At 49.2% G+C, this 20851-nt stretch overlaps 1 protein-coding gene across 1 annotated transcript in view; it reads left to right on the top strand.

Moving 5' to 3' along the window:
• Window positions 1-20851, top strand: part of OGDH (oxoglutarate dehydrogenase) — a 74772-nt gene that overhangs the window by 21737 nt on the left and 32184 nt on the right. Inside the window, exons 3-4 of the mRNA XM_082632844.1 lie at window positions 8023-8214; window positions 9991-10093. Of these exons, the coding sequence (XP_082488970.1) occupies window positions 8023-8214; window positions 9991-10093 (295 nt within the window). The remainder of the gene's footprint in view (window positions 1-8022; window positions 8215-9990; window positions 10094-20851) is intronic.

Consider the following 20851-nt stretch of genomic DNA (forward strand, 5'->3'; position numbering starts at 1 on the left):
CACCACCAGTGAAGTCTTTCTCATGGTTCCCAGCTTCCATGTAGCTGAGGTTTGGCCAGGCTGCAGCCCCGCAAAGGACCCCCTCACATCTGGTGCTTGGTGCTAGCTACCCAGCAGGCCCTGCCATCAGCCAGGGGACCAGAGAGACTCCCTCACAAGTCCTCAGGGTAGCTCCAGGAGGAGAAGGGAGGAGAGGCTGCAGGCGTTGGATGCCCCACCCAGAACTCTGCCGCTCCCACCCATGGCCTTGGTCAAAGCAAGTCTCAGGCCAGCCCCCAAGGGCTCACCTCCAGTGGAGGAGCCACATGGCCACTTCAGGGGGCCTTTTGTGGACCTGGGAGGACGTGTGGCCACTGGGCAGCCTACCACAGTCCTTTCTATAATGATCTGATGGGGCCACTGCCTTTAGTCTAGGGCAGAAACCCAGGGCGTATCATTCCTCTATCAGTAGATTCCTTAGAGCAGAGCTGAGTCAGCTTTTCTTTGCTAATCTCGTGTGTTTATTGACATTTTACCTGCACACCCATACAGAGAGAAGACAGTAGAACTTGCCTGGAGATGTTCTCTCACCTGTACTACACTGTGCTTTAAAAATAACAGCATCGCTCTAATCGAGCACAATTCATTTGGCTTCTCTGGCTGAGGCATCCCCAAGCAGAACGCCCAAGTTTAACTGCTCCCAGTATAAATAGGTCTGTGGTGACAGGTCAGGCAGGCCCAGATCCTGGTGCCTCCTAGACGTGGTGGTGGGCAGTGAGCTGGGTCGGGACATGGCCCCGCCCGTCCTCAGCTGGGGACAGTTTGAGCAAGGCCCTGCCTGTGGTTGGAGGGGTCTGCAGCCCAGCACTATGCATGTCTTTCGAGACTGCCTAGCCCTGAAGCAGGAACCTTTTGTGCAGGGCTGTGGCTGTCCACCACGGGTCTTCTCGCCCCCTCACCCCGGGCATTGTCTCGTCGGGACATTTGGACAGTCCCACACGGTGTTTTCAGGAAAGGCATGGAGCCCAGCAGTTGGCACAGACAGGGCACACCAGGAGGGTTGTAGACACTGCCCTATGCAGGCTTTTCATACACAGCACAGACATGAATCACTCAGCTCCACGCCATAGCTGGGCTGGTGTGCACAGAAAGCTAGGCGCTTAGGAAATAATTGCAGAATTTGCCAGCACACTTTCTAAGCTGGAAGAGCCCCTGTGCAGGGTGAGTAGGGAGACGTGCAGCCTCAGAGCAGTGCCAGCTCCCTCCAGGGCACTGGGGTCCTTGAGGAGCAGCACCTCCTCAACGACAGCTGGCGCTGTCGGCCGCGAGTCACAGGTGACCATCCTTGGCTCAGGGAGCTGTTGCCTGTCCATTTATTTGACTGAATTAGCCTGAACCCGCCAAACCCTTGTTTGGCCATGCATGTGTTTTCCTTGGTCACTTGTTCCCTTGAATTTCACGTTTGTGGCAGTTAAAAAGCATTGTCAGTATCAGAACATAATGATATGGTTGTGACGGTGCTGGCATCTGACGTCCAGCCCTGGCAGTCATTAGTTTATCAACTGTGATGGCCTTTGAGCCTGGGGTTTGGTCCATTCAAGAGGTGGCCAGAGGCTGCCCCACCCCCTCCCCCGCGTGGTGTTTTGCATCAGGGTCCTTGGCAGGGCGCCCAGCAGAGGGTGGTGGTGGCTAGCAGGTGACATCATGTTCTAGACCAGGGTGCATAATGCGGGTGGGTGGGGTTTGTTCCATAGCTGAGGTGGAGACGAAACAGCAGGGCATCTGAAGGGGACTTTGGACGAGAGAAGGTGGTCTGGCCAGTCCAGAACCCGGAGTCATAGAACTGAGCAGCTAGAATAAGCATGAGTAACCCTAGGGTTAAGCTTTGATCATCAGCTTCTTGAACAAATATGAGTATACCTACAGGTGCTTTTTTTTTTTTTTTTTTGCGGTACACGGGCCTCTCACTGTTGTGGCCTCTCCCATTGCGGAGCACAGGCTCCAGACGCGCAGGCTCAGCGGCCATGGCTCACGGGCCCAGCTGCTCCGCGGCATGTGGGATCTTCCCAGACCGGGGCACGAACCCGTGTCCCCTGCATCGGCAGGCGGACTCTCAACCACTGCGCCACCAGGGAAGCCCTACTACATGTGCTTTTTAAGGTGTAAAAAGCTACACAAGTATAGGGGTGTCCTAAGTAAGTGCTCCCTACTTTTATAGGCAAGGAGTGAGGCACAGAGAGCTGAAGCGACTTCCCTGGCCCTTGCCCAGCCTGTGGGGGTCAGGACTGGGGCTCCCAACCCCCAGGAGCAGGCAGGCAGCAGGCAGGCCCACTCTGGTGAGCTCAGCCTGTGCGTGGCCCTGGTAGGTCACACGATTGTATCTGACACACATCAGGGGACTTTGAGACGGGGTGGGGAAGGGCGCTTGGTAGCAGGTTTGCGACCCCTCCAAAGCCAAACCCTTCGTGAATAAGTCTCTGTCACGACCTTCACAGTCAGGAACTTGGCCCTGAGACTCTTGCGATCTGCTGACAATCAACAGGGTAAAGTCTGCTTTCCTCCCTGGACCACTGACACCCGCGTCCCCTGGTTAGCACTCCCACACCCACCAAGGTCAGTGCCTTATCTGAGATGAGGACTCTGGACGGTCCACGGTCTTACAGCTGTCACCGCACCCACTGCTGCACCTGACACCCTGCCTAGCACAGCACTTGGCACCACACCTGACACCATACCTAGGACCACGCCAGACCGAGCACCTGGCACCCACCTCACATCACACCTAACACTGCATCCGATACCACCCCTAGAACCACAGCTAACACCCCCCAGCACCACATTGGACATCCCAGGGAGCACAGCACCTAGCATCACACCTGACATCAGCCCCACCACTGCACCTGACATTGCATCTGACACCACACCCGTCAAGGTGTCCGCCTCTGAAGGAGTCTGACCTGTCTGAACTGAACTCAGCAGGTGTGTTGAGCACTTACTATGTGCAAAGCACCGGACCAGCTTCCTTAGACGTTACAGAGGAGAAGGGATGTGTTTGCAGTTTTGAAGAGCTCCCTCTAACTGGCGGCGGCAGGGAGAGCCCGTTGGGGCTGTGAGAAGTCTGGGAGGTGTATGGGGGAGCATAGGAGCTGATGGCTTTTGAAAACAGACCTTCATATACTACAGTTAAATGCTTTTTTTTGTTTGTTTTTTTTGCGGTATGTGGGCCTCTCACTGTTGTGGCCTCTCCCATTGCGGAGCACAGGCTCCGGACACCCAGGCTCAACGGCCATGGCTCATGGGCCAAGCCGCTCCGCGGCATGTGGGATCTTCCCAGACCGGGGCACGAACCCGTGTCCCCTGCATCGGCAGGCGGACTCTCAACCAATGCGCCACCAGGGAAGCCCCAGTTAAACGCTTTTAGTTATCTAAAATTAAATGTAAGAATTCTGGTTTCACTTCACCCAGAATGTTATACTTATTTGTACTTGAAATCTATCATGTTTTGGTTTAAGTCATTTCAGCAACAAGTTGATGACCTTAAACCCATTCATGGGAGGTGGGTGGCCGGCCTGCACCTCCGTTGATGGGCCAGGGCCGCTTGCCTCTATGGCACGGAGGCCGCGAAGCTCCACGTGCAGGGGGCTTGTGGGACCGCACAGGCGTCCTCTTCTTGAAGTTTTCTCTTCATTTGGGAAAGGGCCCACTGACCAGTCACTTCAGCCTCGTGGTCACCTGTCCCTGCAGCGGGTCTGCAGACACTTGGTTCTGGCAGCAGGGAAGCTGCTGCTGGGGAGAGAACCAGAACTGGCAGCAGGTAGACATACGGGTAAACAAAGCCTCAGGTTCAGATGTGTGCAAATGAGGGCTTCGATTATCAGAAGGGGAACCCTCTCCAGATAGTGACAGAGCCACAGTTTGAAGATGACACGGGTCAGTGTGTGGAGAGGGGATGAGCGCCCCAGGCAGCAGGAGTGGGGGAGGTGCAGGCTAACTCCAGAAGGCGGAAGCCAGTTCAGGTGTCGCGAGGGGAGGGGTGGAAGAGGCATCTTGGAGAAGATGCTGGAGGGAGAGAAGCTCGGCCTCTGAAGGGCGGTGAAACCTGCAAGCCAAAAAAAATGACCTTCATTTTCACAGCCTTTTTTTTTAAATCAACTTTTTTTTGAGGTCTGACTTACATGAAAATTTACCAGTTTTAAGCTGCGGTGTGAGGGTTTTGCAAAGTGTATGCTGCCAGGAACTTTCTGTCACCCACGTGTGCAAACTGATCGGATCTGGTGGAAGGGGGCTTGCTGTATGTTGGGGTGGGCTCCTTGGCCGGGCCCTCATCTGAGTGCAGGTACCCACACCTGCCCAGAGCGTGCGGGGGAGGGCCTACCGGAGCTGCAGGGAAGCTAAGCTGCGGTGTGCGCAGCGGGGGTGAATTACGGGACAGGAGGAAGCTGCATTCCTGGCATATTCTTTCCCAGTGGTTCCCAGCTCTCTGCAATACTGGTAGGAACCAGTTTTTTCTGACCGCCTCCAGCTTGAGCAGAATTTCAGTCTGTGTTGCTGTCCTCAGCCAATTGAAAATCACCTGGAGTTTTATCCCAAGCACAAAAGAAGGTCAGAGAGAGGAGGCCCGATGACTGCGATTTCCCTCCCCACCCCACCGCCAGCCAGGGGCCTGGCCCGCGCCCGTGCCCTCTGGGTGTCAGCCCTGGAAATCCTTTGATTTTATTGTTTGCTGGCTTTGGCAAGGGTAAGCCAGCCTGAGAGATGCTGTTTATGTAAGGGTTGTTCTGTCTTACTTAACCTGTTATCCCTGCCTGGTGACCACTCTGTGTCAATCCTGCCTGCCCGAACCTCTCCCCAGGAGGCTGTAGTTGGCATTCCAGGTGCTTGGCACATCAGTGTGGTAACTACTCCTACCTCTGTGGCTGCCACTACTGTTCTTGTTATTCAAAGCTGATTTTTCTAAAGAGAGGTGAACTTGTGTTTTTTGCGATGCCTTTTGGCTCTGGGTCTGTCAGCCGCTGGTGCCCGTCAGGGTGAGGGGTCGGCGTGCAGCCAGGGGACCCCCTCGATCCAAGGTCTCGTCGTTGGGCGACAGCCGCTGCATTTCTACACATTTCTTCATGAGTTCTGTGGGGAAGAAGACAGTGTTTAAGGCTTGAAGAAAGTTGGGATCCTGTGTGCTGCTCTCCAGAGACTACTTGGTTTCCGGGTCATGCCCTGGCCTTCAGCCCCCCTGCAGCCCCAGGGTATGTGTCCAGAGCAGGACTTGGCGTGGACACACGTAAGGGTGGGGACGCCAGTGCTAGAGCCCGCTGGGGGCAAAGCAGAAACTAGATCAGGTTTTACAAGGCAGGAACAGCGTGCTGCTGGTTCTTGCCCTGCAGGGCTGGGCTGACTCCTGCCGCATCCCCTGCCCTATCAGCGGGGCTCCTTTTAGTCCAGGCCCTCGGTTACTGGAGGTATGGGTGGGGGCCAGGGAGAGCCCTGGGCCAGAGCTGCTCCCAGAATGCGTGGAGCTTGCATGGCCTGCTGTACAAGCTCACAGAGTCAGAAATGTTTGGGGGTGTCCAGCGTGTCTGCTCCTTAGGCCTTTGTAAGAAACCAGGTGGTGCCGAGCTTGGGGCAGCCTTACCTTGCCCAAGGCTGCTGATACTGAGGCATCCGCTCCTTTCTCTCACAAGAGTAAGTCAGTTGCTTTCTCTGGTGGGCATACTGCTTTTACCCCCGTTAGAGGACTCAGAGGGAGAGAATGGTCTTGGTGTTCCAAGCCCTGGATGTAGCTTGCCCCTGGTTGTCAGGTCACGTGATGCGAGGTACTCTGCAGTCGGTGTTACGGCCTTTGCCAAAAGAGAACCCCAGAGCTCCCTTCTACCATCCGCTGACATGCTGAAAATTAACCAGAAAGGTAAAGACAGTAAAACCTTGAATAGTGAGATACGTTAAAACATTTAAAAATGGTTATTGAGACAGAATTCACATGTAAAGATTGTACAATTCTGGTCTTTAGTATATTCACCGTGTTATACTATCATCTCCCTAATAGTTTGATTTTTTTAATTAATCTTTTTGAATACGAAAGGACTATGTTCTTATTGTAGAACGATATAAACATTCTGGAAAGCTCCCCTCAGAAACACTTTTAGTGAGAGGCCGGGCTGCCCTGTGTGATGCTCCAGGCCTGTGCACATCCCAGGGGTTCATGACTGGCGGCAGCATGCAGCCCTCCCCTGGACCGTCCAAGTCAGTACGTCTACATGTCATAAAGAGCCTGCCTGAAAAAGCCAGAAGACCTTCAGGCTTCAGGACCAGTCTCAAGGTTTCTGCCCAGACATAGATAGACCCATTCGATATCTGCCCAAGCTCCCAGACGAGCCCATCTGGACAACATCTTGGTAGCACTTAACTGGGAGGGCGAACAAAAATCTAGTGAAGTTTCTCCTCTCCAGATTTTTCAAGAAGTCTAACCAGAGTTTATTGACAGAAGAATCTTAGAAACTGGAAAATGCATGGCAGAGAAGAAAGACAATGTTTTCACGTTTCTAAACTCTCTGAGTTTTAATATATATTTTTTGGCAATGGAATTTTATTCTTAGTTTCTCTGACCTCTAAAATTTTATTTTAAGCTTCACGTCTTTGTATGAGATAAACTATTATAGTTCACAGTGTCTATGCAGATTATAAATTGAATCAGGGAATTCCCTGGCGCTCCAGTGGTTAGGACTCCGAACTTCCACTGCAGGGGGCACAGTTTCAATCCCTGGTCGGGAAACTGAGATCCCACAAGCCGCACAACATGGCCAAAAAAAAAGAAAAGAAAAAATTGAATCAAATACAAAGTAGCCAAAAATAATAGGAAGAGGAGTTAGTTCACATTAGCACAAAGGAAGTTGAAACCAGTAGTAATACCAGTTACTACCAGTAATGCCAACTGCCTACCAGATTGTGTGCTAAATGCCTTTAGTCTTTACAAAAAAAAAACCTATGAAGAATATATAGATTTTTTTTTGTCCTCATCTTACGGATGAAAAAACTGAGCACAGAAATTTAGGTTATTTGCTAAGATCTCAGAGCTCAGATTTGAGGTTCTGCCTCTGACTGCACATCCTGAGCCCTTAAGTGACAAGACTATTTCTGTAGGGGTCAGTGGGGATGCTTCAGGCTTCACAGGTCCGAGCTCCGGGCTGCCTCTTACATAAAGTCCCTGATTCTGTTTGGGGTTTTTTTGGTTTTGTTCTTAACATTTATTTACTTATTTGGTTGCACCGGGTCTTAGTTGCAGCAGGTGGGCTCCTTAGTTGCGGCTTGCCAGCTCCTCAGCTACGGCGCATGGGCTCCTTAGTTGCGGCATGCAAACTCTCAGTTGCAGCATGCGTGTTGGGATCTAGTTCCCCAACCAGGGCTCAAACCTGGGCCCCCTGCGTTGAGGGCATGGAGTCTTAGCCACTGTGCCACCAGGGAAGTCCCCCTGATTCTGTTTCGTGTCCGGAGAGAAAGCACAAGCAGGCAGGCCTGGGCTTCAAAAGCTGTGCCACACGTCTGGGGTCTGGAAAGCGGATCTAAATGCACTCAGTTCCCCTCAGGAGGCCCAGTTGGGGTTTGAGGGCCTGGGGCAGCTACAGCCCTACAGGCAGGAGGGCCACGAGCATTGGTCTCCGGATGACTAGGCAGGGAACAGATGGGACAGGAAGGCCTCTGTTCACCTGCCTCCTGGGCTGCCTGCCATGGAAGCAGTTGGCAGACACAAGCCAGGCAGAGCTGCTCGGCCTTGGGCCTTGGGGGTTTTGGTGGGAGGGCATCTGCGTCGTAGGGTTGGGGTGAGGAGACGCATCTGAGGGAATGATGGAAGCAGGGGCCCAGCCTCTGAGAGAGCCACCCTCTGGGGGCAGAAGCAGGCTGTCCAGAGTAGGAAGAAGTTGACCCAACCGGGCTACTGGTAGATGGGCATAATTGAGACTTACCTGCCAAGAGCAGTTCTCTTTTTGGCTAAAAATGACTCCTAGGCCTTAGGGGAGCAACGGAGTGACATGTGTGTTCCTTCTTTGTCTTCAGTCGTGGGACATTTTTTTCCGAAACACCAACGCCGGAGCGCCCCCGGGCACCGCCTACCAGAGCCCACTCCCCCTGAGCCTGGGCTCCCTGTCAGCTGTGGCTGGAGCGCAGCCCCTGGTGGAGGTTCGGCCCAACGTGGACAAGCTGGTGGAGGATCACCTGGCAGTGCAGTCTCTCATCAGGGCCTACCAGGTAAGGTGGCAGCGGCCAGCCATCCGTGACAGGGTGCCCCGCTGACCCCGTGAGGGTTGTCGCTTAACTTTCACCGCCACCACACACTGGGCGCTCTCTCTCCCTGCTCTGGGCTGGAGGGAGGCCAAAATGACATATGACAAGAGGAAAGGAGCGCAGGCAGTCTCACCCTGTTTGAGCAGGTCCTCTGCCACCTTTAGCACCTGCCCTTATTTCTCCCCATAGGTTGGCAAGAAGGATTTGTAAGCAGGGAAACGCAGTCAGTGCCCGGGCGTCAGGGGAAGTGCCGATCCCCAGGAGGGAGCAGGGACCGGGAGGCGTGTGCTGCTCCCCTTCTCAGTTGCTAGGGCCCAAATGCAATAAGAGAAAACGAACCTGTAGGGTTTGGGGACAGAAGCAGAGCCCATGGAAGCAGGGAGAGGCAGGTGAGGGACAGCTGAGCCTGCAGAGGGGCCACCTCTCCAGGAGCATTCCGGTCAGTGGTCAGCCCCGTTGGAGGAGGCTCATGCAGAACCAAGGGCTCCCATGGCCTTTCTCAGAGCCCAGAAGCCCCTTCCAGGATATCCGCCTGGCGTGGAGAAGAGCCCAGAATTCAGACCTTACCACCTGGTCTGTGAGTAGTTCTCAGGAGGAAAGGAGGAGAAATCGGGCCCGGGGGGGCCCTTCTGGGAGCTCCCAGGACCGGGGCTCCCCTGCTGCCTCTTCTGGCATTGCTGCAACGTAGCAGGGTGTCACACCACAGAGTTCTCTCTCCAACGTTCTCCTTCCTGGAAACGGCCTTATGGACCATTCCCCTCCGCCCACGGGGCCAGTTGCCACAGGTGTCAGGACGGGTAGCACAGGATGGGTCTGTCCTGTTGGAGCCTGGCAAGTCGGGCTCTCTCCCCAGGGCAAATGACGAGACGCACGCCGTTCACAGTGGGCGTTTCTGCAGAAAGAGGAACGTGTGTGCTGACCACTGCCTGACTCATTCAGCCTCAGTCATTTCTGTTGGTCTTTAAGTGACTTCTCAGCAGCTGCTCCCCTTCCCAAATTGTTAGCAAGAAACAGTGGATAAAGTATCCAAGACTTAAACAAAATTGGAAGGGATTTTCCGTGTCTTTTTGCTTTTAAACGGTTCAGATCAGGCACTGAGGTCCCTGTTGTAGCTGTCTGCTGTTGTGCCCGCTGTGCCCTGACCCACGCAGCAGGGCCACACCCACACCTTCCTTAGGGACTTCTGCGTGTACTAAGCTGAGTGGTCTTCGCACTGGAGCTAAAGTCCCCAGCATATCCCATTTCTGTTTATCCAGGAAAACTGTGTAAGGATCCCGAGAAATGGGTCCTTTTAGACTGCCAGGTTTATCAAAACCTGAGGATCTTATCCTCTTTTTATAAAAGTGCATTTATGTACAATAGTGCTTTAAAACAAACTATTGTAAGGCTTTTTACAAACTGACTTTGTTGTTTGGGTTCACTGGCGCTCTCAGGGAAAGGTTTGACCAAGTGCAACTTTTACCCCTCGCCACAGCCCACAGGACCTGCTTAATGACTGCTTGTATTATTGCTTCCAGGTCAGGGGTCACCACATTGCAAAACTTGATCCTCTCGGAATTAGTTGTGTAAATTTTGATGATGCTCCAGTAACTGTTTCTTCAAACGTGGGTGAGAATTAATCTGTAAACACTAATTTTAATGTAATTTTACTTTTTTTTTTTTTTTTTTACCCCTTCCCTCTTTTTTTTCTCCTGTCCTTTTGTGTGTGTCCTTCCCTCTCCATCGCTGGCCCATTCGTAGATACGAGGGCACCATGTAGCACAGCTGGACCCCCTGGGAATTTTGGATGCTGATCTGGACTCCTCCGTGCCCGCTGATATTATCTCATCCACAGACAAACTTGGTGAGGGTCTGAGAGCGGCCAGCGCTGCGCTGCGTGGCTCCTCTCTCTGTGTCCCAGCCTGTGGCAGCCAGGACGTCCACAGGCGGAAGGGAAAGACTCTTAAGTTTCCTTCGTTCTGATCACTTGACATTTATGTCATGTAGCCTTAGTGTGTTTTGGGCAAGTTATTTTTATCTCAGCTTTTCAGCCAGATCGTATGAGCTCAATTGTCTGATTCTCAAAATTGGAAAGTAAAATTTGGGGGCAGAAAAGTTTTGTGGCACAGAGAAAAAGATGACCCACCCAGGCAGGCGGGTCAGAAGATATTCCAGAGACCAGCTCGTCTGGCTTCGGTTTCCAGATCTCAGGGCAGTGCTGCCCCAGACCGGGCACTGCTCAGGACCCTTGTCACACACTGTCTGCTCTGAAGCATGGTGTGGTCTGCCTTTGACAGGGCGAATTCCAGAGCAGGTGGTGCAGTTTGGGTGTCTCGATTCTCAAATGCCGGTGATCATACTGAGGAAACTTTGGAAGGCGTCCCCGCGTGCAGGGAGGCGCACGCGGCGCGCAGGCGCTTGTAGTCCCGCTCACTGGGCCCCCTCTGTCTTGAGCAGAGGGGCGTGGCTGGGCTCACACCTGCGGTTGCTTTCTCAAGTTAACCTGCTCTAAGTCACCGTGCTGCTAACCTGTGCTACAGAAATGACGACGTGACTAATTTTTAAATGGCCAGGTTGTTTTCGAGAAACACTGTGCATGCTAATAAAACTGATGATTACCTTCCTGCCTAACGCTGCTCTTTGGGAGGGGATGAAATTGCCTCCTGAATAACAGTCACTAACGCCTTGTGGTGCCCACATGCCCTTAGAGGCGTGTCCGAGTTGTGACGTGGGGGGTCAGGCGCTAGTTAGGTAAGGCTGGATTTCAAACAATGTTGGCCCCGGGATTGCTGTTAGAGGTTTGTCTCTGCTCTGTCTTCATTTCAGAAACACTCCTAGGTAATACAGGGTGTCCTCTACTTTGTACCTGCACTTTAGCAGTTTTTGGAAGAAAGATTAGAGAAGCCCTCCTGAATATGATTAAATAGGGCCAGTTCAGATTGTCGGTAGGACGTGAGCTTAATCCTGCTACTTTATTGAGTGGTGACAACTGTGCACCCCAGCAGTGAGCTTCACTTTGCAGTGTCCCCCAGGACACTTGGAGCCCCTTTCCTCTTCCTCACCACTTAGTCCCCGCAGCACCCAGGCCCGACCCAACCTGTGCTCACCAGCGCTGAAGCCCCCTCAGCACCGTGAGTCCCCTACAGGTACAGGGCAGAGCAGCCCCCCTACGTGAGAGGCCTGCGAGCCCCAGGGCACCAGCTGCCTGATGAGAGCTCAAGGCCCTGTGCCCTGGAGCTGTCTCTCCAGAAAAGGATGACTGCAGAGCCAGCCCGGCACAGGCCACAGAGGCTGGTGTTCCCATGCACAGTCAAGCATTTAAACAAGAAAGGCACAGGGGAGGTGGGGTCTCCTTCTCCCGTCTGAAACTGCATCTCCCCTGTTCCTTGTGCCATCCCTGGTTGCTAGTTTCTTGGTATCAAAACAGACCTTTTTCGGCGGTTCCCAGCTCATCAGCACTGCCTGGGGAGCCTGGAGCTCTTCTCTGTCCCACGCGAGACTGGTCAGGGTGGGATGGTGCCCGCCACAGCCCACAGGCACAGGCGGAGCTTTCTTGGAAGTGCCCCCCAGGCCATCCCAGCCTAGGAGTCTGTGAAGGGTGGGAGCCCCCAGGCCTGTTGATGCTGCCTGGCTCCTCAGTTCACAGCTCTCATCAGGGGCAGGGGCAGAGGCAGGACCTCTGTCCTTCTTTCTAGTTCTTTCTTCGCCATCTCGGCCTTGCCTTACATTCTACTCTGGAATAGTGCCCCGAGTGTGCCTCTGTGAGGTTCTGCGTCAGCATGGTGAGGGTTATAAGCCAGAGACACACAGAGGTGACCCAGAACTTCCTGAGCTCATTTGAGGAAGACTGGGCATCCTCCTGCTGGGAGCCCTTCAGAAACACCAGGAGAAAGTTGGGCAGCAGCCCCCTCCTGTGCAGGAGAAAAGGTCATTGCATCCTGAGAATTCAAAGTAGTGTGACATAAAGGTCATGATCAATGGGATTAGTGTAGGAAGGTTAGTCTTGAACTATCTCACCCTTGACGTATGTAGGTCTTTATGAAAACAGCTGGTCCAACGTGACTGCTCTGTTGAGGGACACTGGACAGTCCCTAGAGCACTTTCCTGCCCACCATCTTATCCGAACCTCAGGGCCTGGGTTCGAGCCAGCTCCCTATGTGGAAGCCCGGCTCTGCCAGGACTAGCTGTGTGCCTCTGTCTCTGTCTCCTCATCTGTTAGGTTGTTTCAGAATTAAATAAACTCCTTAGAGTAGTGCCTGGAGCTTACTAAGCTCCATGAAGGTGTGAGCTACTGTGATTATTAACAATCTTTTGAGATAAGTAGCTGCTGGTCTCTCTGGTAAAGATATATATTTAGAAACCAAGAAATGGAGCAAATAATCCAGAGTCGGTCCCACAGGAGTTGGTAGTCGTAAGGACTGGGCTGCAACCTGAGTGCTGAGGAAGCAGCGTAGCTCCGGTGCAGGGAGCAAAGCGGGGTGGGTGGGTCAGCGTGGCCCACGTGTTGGTCTGGGGTAAGTGAGTGACTGCAGCGGTGTCCTGTGTTGCACAGAAGCCTTCCCCAAGCTTGCGTCCCACTCATACCACCTCTGAGCTGCTCTTCCTTTCTCCTGGTGGATGTGGCACGGTTTCTCCATCCTCTTGTGGGGAAGCCGAGGCCCAGGCGGTGATCACCCCCCATGTATCTGAGCATTGTGCTGTGGCTGGAGCAGCACGAGGGCTGGAGGAGCAGCTGCGAGCCGTGGGTGACCTCAGGAAGCCGTTCCCAAGGGCAGCGCTAGCCAGTGCAGGTCTGCAGGGCGAGCGGGGCTGATGTCCCCTCAACATTTTTTTAATAAGGTGGAAAATATGAAAAGTTTCCACTGAGTTCTTGCCCTTTTCTGACTAATTCTGAGAAGGTTGGGAAACGCTGGCCTAGGTTCCCTATGCTAACATCCTAGAAATACTCATGGCCCCTGCAGTCACGGGTAGAGAGAGTGTTAACAGGTAGACAGCAGACTTGGCCGACATGCTCCGGCTCCTGGATGGTCCCAGCACGTCAGGGTCACCATGAGACACGTGCACACACAACATACTGTGAATGCAACAGAAATATCATTGAGATGGTGGGGTTATCGATTATTTTGATTAAAATTTAAAAATTAATGTTAGAACGGTTTCTCAGTTAGGTGTGGGTTATGTTCTAGAATTGTGCAGTGACTGCTTAGGAAAGGGGGGCCTTTTCCCAGCATGTGTTATGTTAGGAGCCAGGTTCCAGGTGTCCCCCAGAAGCGCATCTTGATTTATGTCGACCACACGTCTTGGGTGGAGGAGAGTTGAGCTCCAACCTGAGATGCCTGGGCACACATTCCATGTTCCTCCCTAGGGAGAGGTGGGAAGCTTCCAGATGGGATCAGGTTTCCTAGCGAGGCCTCTCCTGGTTGGCCCTAAAGAAGGGTCAGCGTGCAGCTTTTGACAGCGAGTCCCTTGAAGTCGGGGTTGTTGCCACCTTAAGTAGAAACAAATCAACTCCAGACAGCCTGTGCGCTCTTTCCCCTCCAGGCTGCAGTCCTGTGCTGGCATCCAGTCCTTGCTTCGCTGGGGTGAGGACGGGGCTTGGGGCAGTCTTGTTTCTGGCCGCAGCAGAGCTGCCCTTGGCTGGGTGGGGACGTGGAGAAAGTTCTCATTAGCTCTTGCCCTCCATTTTCTCTTCTCTTCCAGGTGCAGCATTTGAGTTAGATTCCAGCTTAAAAATGCCATCGTCTGTGGTTTCTGTATAAATTCTATAGTATAACTATTCACAGTGACAAAAATGATTGAAATTTACTTAAATGTGAGACTTAAACATAATTAAAGGAGAACTCAAAACAAATTCTGTAAATAAAAGGAAGGCGTGAAACTTCTGTTTACCAGTAGTGTTTGCAAATTGTCAGTCTTAGGAAATGAACTTGAGTTAAATAGTTAAAAGGGCAATTCAAAAGTCCAAATTATGGCAACATTTTAGCTACTCCATGTCCAGCACAGCAGGACATGAAGTCTCCCCACCCTTCTGACCTTCCAGAGCGTTCTTTCTGGTTGAATTTTGCCCCCTTGATGGCTGGGAAGAATGAACTAAAAATAGAGTTGAATTTTAATCTGCTTTCATAATTTCAGAACAATAGAGAGCAGTTTACTTAGCATTTATTGGCTGCTGTGTGCAGTGAGTGTGTGGTGCCACCAGACCACTGAGTGAAGAGTTGGGATCAGGTTCCCCAAGTGACTCAGGAGGGCAGGCCAAGCTAAGGTCATTGTGGGTACATCCCCCTGCAGAGGTGTCCTCCCTCCTGGATGCCCAGAAACTGGCAGACCAAGGCACATCCCTGCTTCTTGCCGGCTATGCTTCGCTTAGAAACAACACGGCCAAATCTCAGCCGTTCTCTGTCTCTCCAGCAGAGCATGTTGTGCTCATCAAGAAGTAATTTTTTTAAATGTTTTAAAGTGCTCAGGTGCTGGGAATCCCTTGCGCTTTCTGTAAATGACAACCAGAATATCTATTCTCTTTCCACTCTCCTTCGGTTTGTGTCTTTTCTTTGTATTTTATTTTAAAAATATCCAAAAAGTGCAGATAAAAATAAAAGCATCCACATTTCCAGTACCCAGAGTGAACAAATATAAACATTTTACCATATTGCCTTTAGATTTTTTTTTTCATTATTTTTTGGCTGCGTTGGGTCTTTGTTGCTGCGTGCAGTCTACTCTTCGTTGCAGTGCGTGGGCTTCTCATTGCGGTGTCTTCTCGTTGCAGAGCACGGGCTCTAGGTGTGTGGGCTTCAGTAGTTGTGGCACGTGGGCTCATTAGTTGTGGCTCGCGGGCTCTAGAGCGCAGGCTCAGTATTCGTGGTGCACGGGCTTAGTTGCTCCGTGGCATGTGGGATCTTTCCGGACCAGGGCTCGAACCCGTATCCCGTGCATTGGCAGGCAGATTCTTAACCACTGCGCCACCAGGGAAGTCCCTAGATTTTTTTTAACAGATGCACGTTTGCAGTTCCCTTTGAGGCCGACGGCAGGTGGGGAGGTGGCGGAGGAGGTGGGGAGACAGTCCCACAGGCAACGCTTACGGCTCCTTGGCATGGTCCTATGTCTTGATTATGAGGATTGAAGGAAAAAAATGAAGAGTCTTCATCCTTGCCTTAAGCAAAGCATCCACGCTTTTGTGCAGGACCTGGACGTTCCATTGTCTTGAGAGCCGCTGGCTCCGAGGTCTTTGGTAGGTGCTGCCGTCCTCGAGGGCGAGGAGGAGAGCTTTACCCACTCAGAGCAGGCGTCTCCGTCCTCTCTGAGCCAGAGCTCTTGCCATCAGCATCCAAGGATGCATTGGCTGGCCTTCCTCTCTACTCCCAGGGCAGGGAGCAGCCACAGTGCCAGTGACCATGCTCTGACCCCTCAGTCATCAGGCCCACCCTCCCAGGGAGCAAGCGTCAGGAGGTATTTTGTGTGTCCAGATCAACATCTTGATTTTCACTAGCGCCAGGCAAGCTTCCAGCTGTGGGGCAGGAGTGTGTGCAGCTATGCACGTGTGTGGCTCTCAGCCTGTGTCCTCAGCAGCTGAGTTCCTCCATCCTGGTTCTACCTTCTCAAGAGGGGAGACCAAGGACCTACCTTCTACTCTTTAGAATCCAGCAGGAGCTTGAGGTTTTGGGTCTAGTCTGCTGCCTGATGCTCCAGTTCTGAGGAATGGGACTCAAATATTAGGCTTTTTCATTTTCATTTCCCCAGTTTTTTCATCCCAAAGCAGTCTGGACTGGGTGGATTTGACTTCCCAGGAGAGCTCTGTGTCGGCCACTTGTTCAGGATGGGGAAGTGAGGAGGTCTCAGCTGCCACCACACGGTGGCTTCTTGCTCTCAGGGAGCGGCCTTTCCCTCCTTCAGATTCACCTTATTCCAGCTGTTCATGAACCGTTTCCATGTTTATCCAAGTAGCTCTCAGACCACATATCCGCCCTCCCTTGTTCTCCTTCAGTGTCTATGTCTGTGTGACAGTGTTTGTGCTACCTGTTCCTGCGGTAATGGTGTAGGGTTTTGGGTGTTTCGGGTTTTTGTAAACTAACTCTCACCTGTCTTTTTCCCTCTGCACTCACCCATGCTATCCCACTCTGCCTCTCAGATCTTGCAGTTTTCAAGGAACGACTTCGAATGCTAACAGTAGGAGGTATGAAAATAACAAGCCTTTAACTTTTCTGGAGCTGAGGACTTCATTTGAACAGGATGTGCGGCTTTCCCCAGCATGCAATTTGGGGAAAGTTGACACAACTGTGTCGAGTGTTTTGAAGTTTGTTAATTGTCTTGAGATATGTTTTTCCTGTCATATAGCTGTTATCCAACAGGTAGAGCTACTTAACCATGTCATATTAGCTTCTGTCCATTTGTGTTCTGAAGAGCATTTTCACCTCCACATGTGTCTCACCATCGCTTGGCTGGGCTTCCGTCTTTAGCGTAGGCTGTCTCTAGCTCCTGCTGCAGCCAGCGGGGGCCCGAGGCCACACTACATTCTGCATGTTGGCACATCGTTTCCTCCACATCCTGCACTGTGCCTTTGACTGGACTCTGGATTCTTTCAGATTCTGCTTCCAGGGCATTTTTTCCCTTTTGATCTTCCCATGTTTGAAGTACTGATAAAAAGTTAATGAAGTAAGGAATCCTTAATGACCCTTGGTTCTGGGCAGAGCACCTTTGAAGAATCCAGAGTGGGTGCCGGGGGTCATCTGCCTGCTGTCACTCACCCCAGTGGCCAGTCTTCCTTCCATGCCCGGTGTCACTCAGAAGTTCTCTTTTTCCTCCATCTTATAATGTCTGTGAGACTCTAGTTTTGATTAAACTTTTCATTTTGAAATAATTGTATGCAGTTACGAAAAATAACAGAGACATCTCGTATGCCTTTCAGCCAGTTCCCTCAGTGGTACCATCTTGTAAACCATAGTACATCACACCAGGGTGACACTGACAGCAGTCGAGCCACCGAAGTCTACATCACCCCAGCGGTCATTCCTGCTGCCCCTCTGTAGCCACACTTACTCCCCTTCTTCCCCACCCCCCTGTTTGACCCCTGGCAACCACTGTTCTGTTCTCCATTTCTATAATTTTGTCATTTCAAGAATGTTTTGCAAATCACAATATGTAACATTTGGGATTGGCATTTTTCAATCAGCATGCTTTTCTAACACTAATTTTTTCCTTCTTAATTGCTGAGTAGCATTCCTTGCCATAGATGTCCCAGAATTGTTTTAACCATTTACTCACTGAAGGACCTTTGTGTTGTTTCTGTTCTTTGGTTAATCGGGTCTTTTACAGAGCAAAAGTTTTAAACTCTATAGTCCAGTGTATCAATTTTCCCTTTTGTGGATCATGTTTTGGGTATCAAGTTTAAGAACTCTTTTCTTAGCTCTAGATCCTGAAGATTTTCTCCTGTATTTTTCTAAAGGTTTTATAGTTTTGCCTTTAACATTTAACTCTGTGATCCATTTTGAGTTCATTTCTGTATAGGATATGAAGTTTAGATCAAGGTTTGTTTATTTTTGGCCTGTGGATGTCAATCACTCCAGCACCATTAACTGAAAAGTTTGTCTTTCTTATCATTGAATTGCTTTTATACACTTTTATCAAAAATCAGTTGGACTTATGCAGTGGGTCTGTTTCTGGGTTCTCTATTCTTTTAATAGGTGTGTCTCTCCACCAGTACCACACTGTCTTGATAACTGTAGCTGCTGAACTTTATTTTCCTTTTCCAGAATTGCTTTGGCTGTTCTAGGGCCTCTTTCCATGTAAATTTTAGAATAAGCTTGTCTACATTTACAAAAACTCTTGCTGACATTTTGGTAGGAATTGTGTTAAACCTATAGATCAATTTAAGGAGAATTGACATCTTTACTATGTTGCCCTTCAATCCATGAACATAGTATGTCTCACTTATTTAGATCTTTGATTTCCTTCATCAGCTTTTTGTAGTTTTCAGCATACAAATTCTGTACATGTTTTGTTAGATTTACATGTCAGTACTTCCTTTTTTAAATAAAATTTAGTGTCCATCTATTCATTACTAATATCTAGAAGTACAATTGATTGTTTTTATGTTGTGTCTTGTGACCTTGCTGAGCTCATTTATTCTAGGACTTTTTTTTTTTAGTAGATTCTTTAGAATTTTTTGGATAGACAGTCATCTCACTTGAAAATAGGAACAATTATTTCTTCGTTTCCAATCTGTTTGCCTTTTATTTCCTTTTCTTGCCCAATTGCCCTGGTTGGACCTTCCAGTACCATGTTGACTAAGAGGCATAAGAATGAACATCCTTGCTTTGTTCCTGATCAATGGTGGATTACATCGATTGATTTTCAAATATTGAACCAAACTTACATGTACTGCTGGAATAAACCTCAGTTGGTCATGGTATATAATTCTTTTTGCATATTGCTGCATCTATATATATGTATTTGCATCTGTATTCGTAGGGAATATCGGTCTGTAATTTTTTTTTTCTGACTGTCTTTGTCTGCTCTTGGTATCAGGGTGATTCTAGCTTTGTAAAATAAGCTGAGAAGTTTTCTTCCTACTCTAATTCCTGAAAGAGACTGTGTAGAGTTGGTGTTAATTCTTCTTTAAACATCCAGTAGAATTCCCCAGCAAAACCACATGGGTTTGGATTTCTTTTTCAGAAGCTTTTTATTTATGAATTCGATTTCTTTAAAAGTTAGAGCTATTCAGATTATCTGTTTCATAGTGGGTGGGTAACAGCAGTTTGTGCTGTTCTAGGAATGGTTTGTTTACATCTGAGTTGTCAAGTGTATTTTGTTCATAGTATTCCCTTAGTATCTTTTTGATATCTGCAGGGTCTGTATTGATAGCCCCTTTTATTCCTGATATTGGTAATTTGTGTCTTCTCTTTTTCTTTGGTAGTCCTGTTAGAAGTTTGTCAATGTTACTGATCTTTCCAAAGAACCAGCTGTTTCATTGATTTTTCTGTTTTGCTGTTTTCAATTTCATTGATTTCTGTTCTTATCTTTATTTCCTTACTTCTGGTTTCTTTGTATTGGTTTTTTTTTCCTTCTTTTTCTAGATTCTTGTGGTAAGATCTTATAGATTACTGATTAGAGCCTTTTCCTCTTCTCTAATGTTTGCATTTACTGCTGTAAATTTCCCTCTCAGAACTGCTTTAACTGTCCTACAAACTTTGACATATTGTATTTTCGTTTCCATTCAGTTCAGTGTATTTTTTGATACCCCTTAATATTTCTTTGACTCATGGATTATTTAGAAGGTGTTTAGTTTCCAAGAATTTGGAGATTTTCCTTTTATATTTCTCTTATTGATTTCTAGTTTGATTCCATTGTTGTTGGAGAAGGTACTCCATATAATTTCAGTTCTGCTAAATTTTTTTGTTTTTGGCTTCGTCGAGCCTTAGTCGCAGCACGCGGGGTCTTTTGTTACAGTGCGTGGGCTTCTCCAGTTGCATCGCACTGGCTTCTCTCTAGTTGCGGCATGCGGGCTTAGTTGCCCCATGGCATGTGGGATCCTAGTTCCGCAACCAGGGACCGAACCCACATCCCCTGAATTGGAAGGCAGATGCTTAACCACTGGACCACCAGGGAAGTCCCTCAGTTCTGCTAAATTAGTTGAGGTGTTTTTATGGCCCACTATATTGTCTGAATTGGCATATGTTCCATGGACATTTGGAAAGAATGCATACTCTGCTGTTGTTTGGTGAAGTGTTCTATAAATGTCCATTAGATCCTGTCAGTTGTAGAGTCTTTGTATATCTTTGGCAACTTTCTATCTACTTTTTTAGTCAATTATTGAGTGAAGGGCTTTGAAGTCTCCAGACAAACTGTGGGTTTGTCTATTTTTCTTTTCAGTCCTCGGTTGTTGTGTTTTTTTCACAAATTTTGCATCTCTGTTGTTTGGTGCACACACATTTAGGATTGCTATGTCTTCTGGGTGGATTGATCTTTTTATCATACAATGTCCCTCTCTGTCTCTAGTAATTTTCTTTGCTCTAATGTATACTTTATCTGATGATAATATAGCTACTCCTGCTTTTGTTGGACATGTTTTACGTGACATATCTTCTTCCATCCTTTTACTTTCAATCTGCCTAAATCACTGTATTTGAAGTCAAGCATATAGTTGGGTCCTGCTTTTTTAATCCACTCCATCCATCTCTGTCATTTAAATAGTATATTTAGACCATTTATATTTAATGTAACTATTGATATGTTAGGGCTTAAGTCTACCATTTTATCCTTCATTTTGTTTGTCCCTATTCATTTCTCTGCTTTCTTTTTCCTGACTTCCTCTAGGTTTTTAAACCTATACTTTAAAATTCCATTTTTATTTATATATAGTCATTTTGATCATCTCTCTTTGTGTTTTTCGTGGTTTTTAGCCTTTTTAGTGGCTGTTTAGGTGTTATGTCACTACATAATTTATCACAATCTAATGGTGTCATCATTTTATCAGTTCAAGTGAAGTGTACTTACCTCCCTTTACATCCCTTCATTCTCTCCATGTAAAATATATAATTATCTTAAATATTTCCTCTACATATGTTTAGAACTGCATCAGATAAATATTACAAATTTTGCTTCGATCATCAAACATAATTTAGAAGACCCA

This window comes from Mesoplodon mirus (assembly GCF_964341445.2).
Source record: "Mesoplodon mirus genome assembly, chromosome: 9".
Taxonomy (NCBI): Eukaryota; Metazoa; Chordata; class Mammalia; order Artiodactyla; family Ziphiidae; genus Mesoplodon; species Mesoplodon mirus.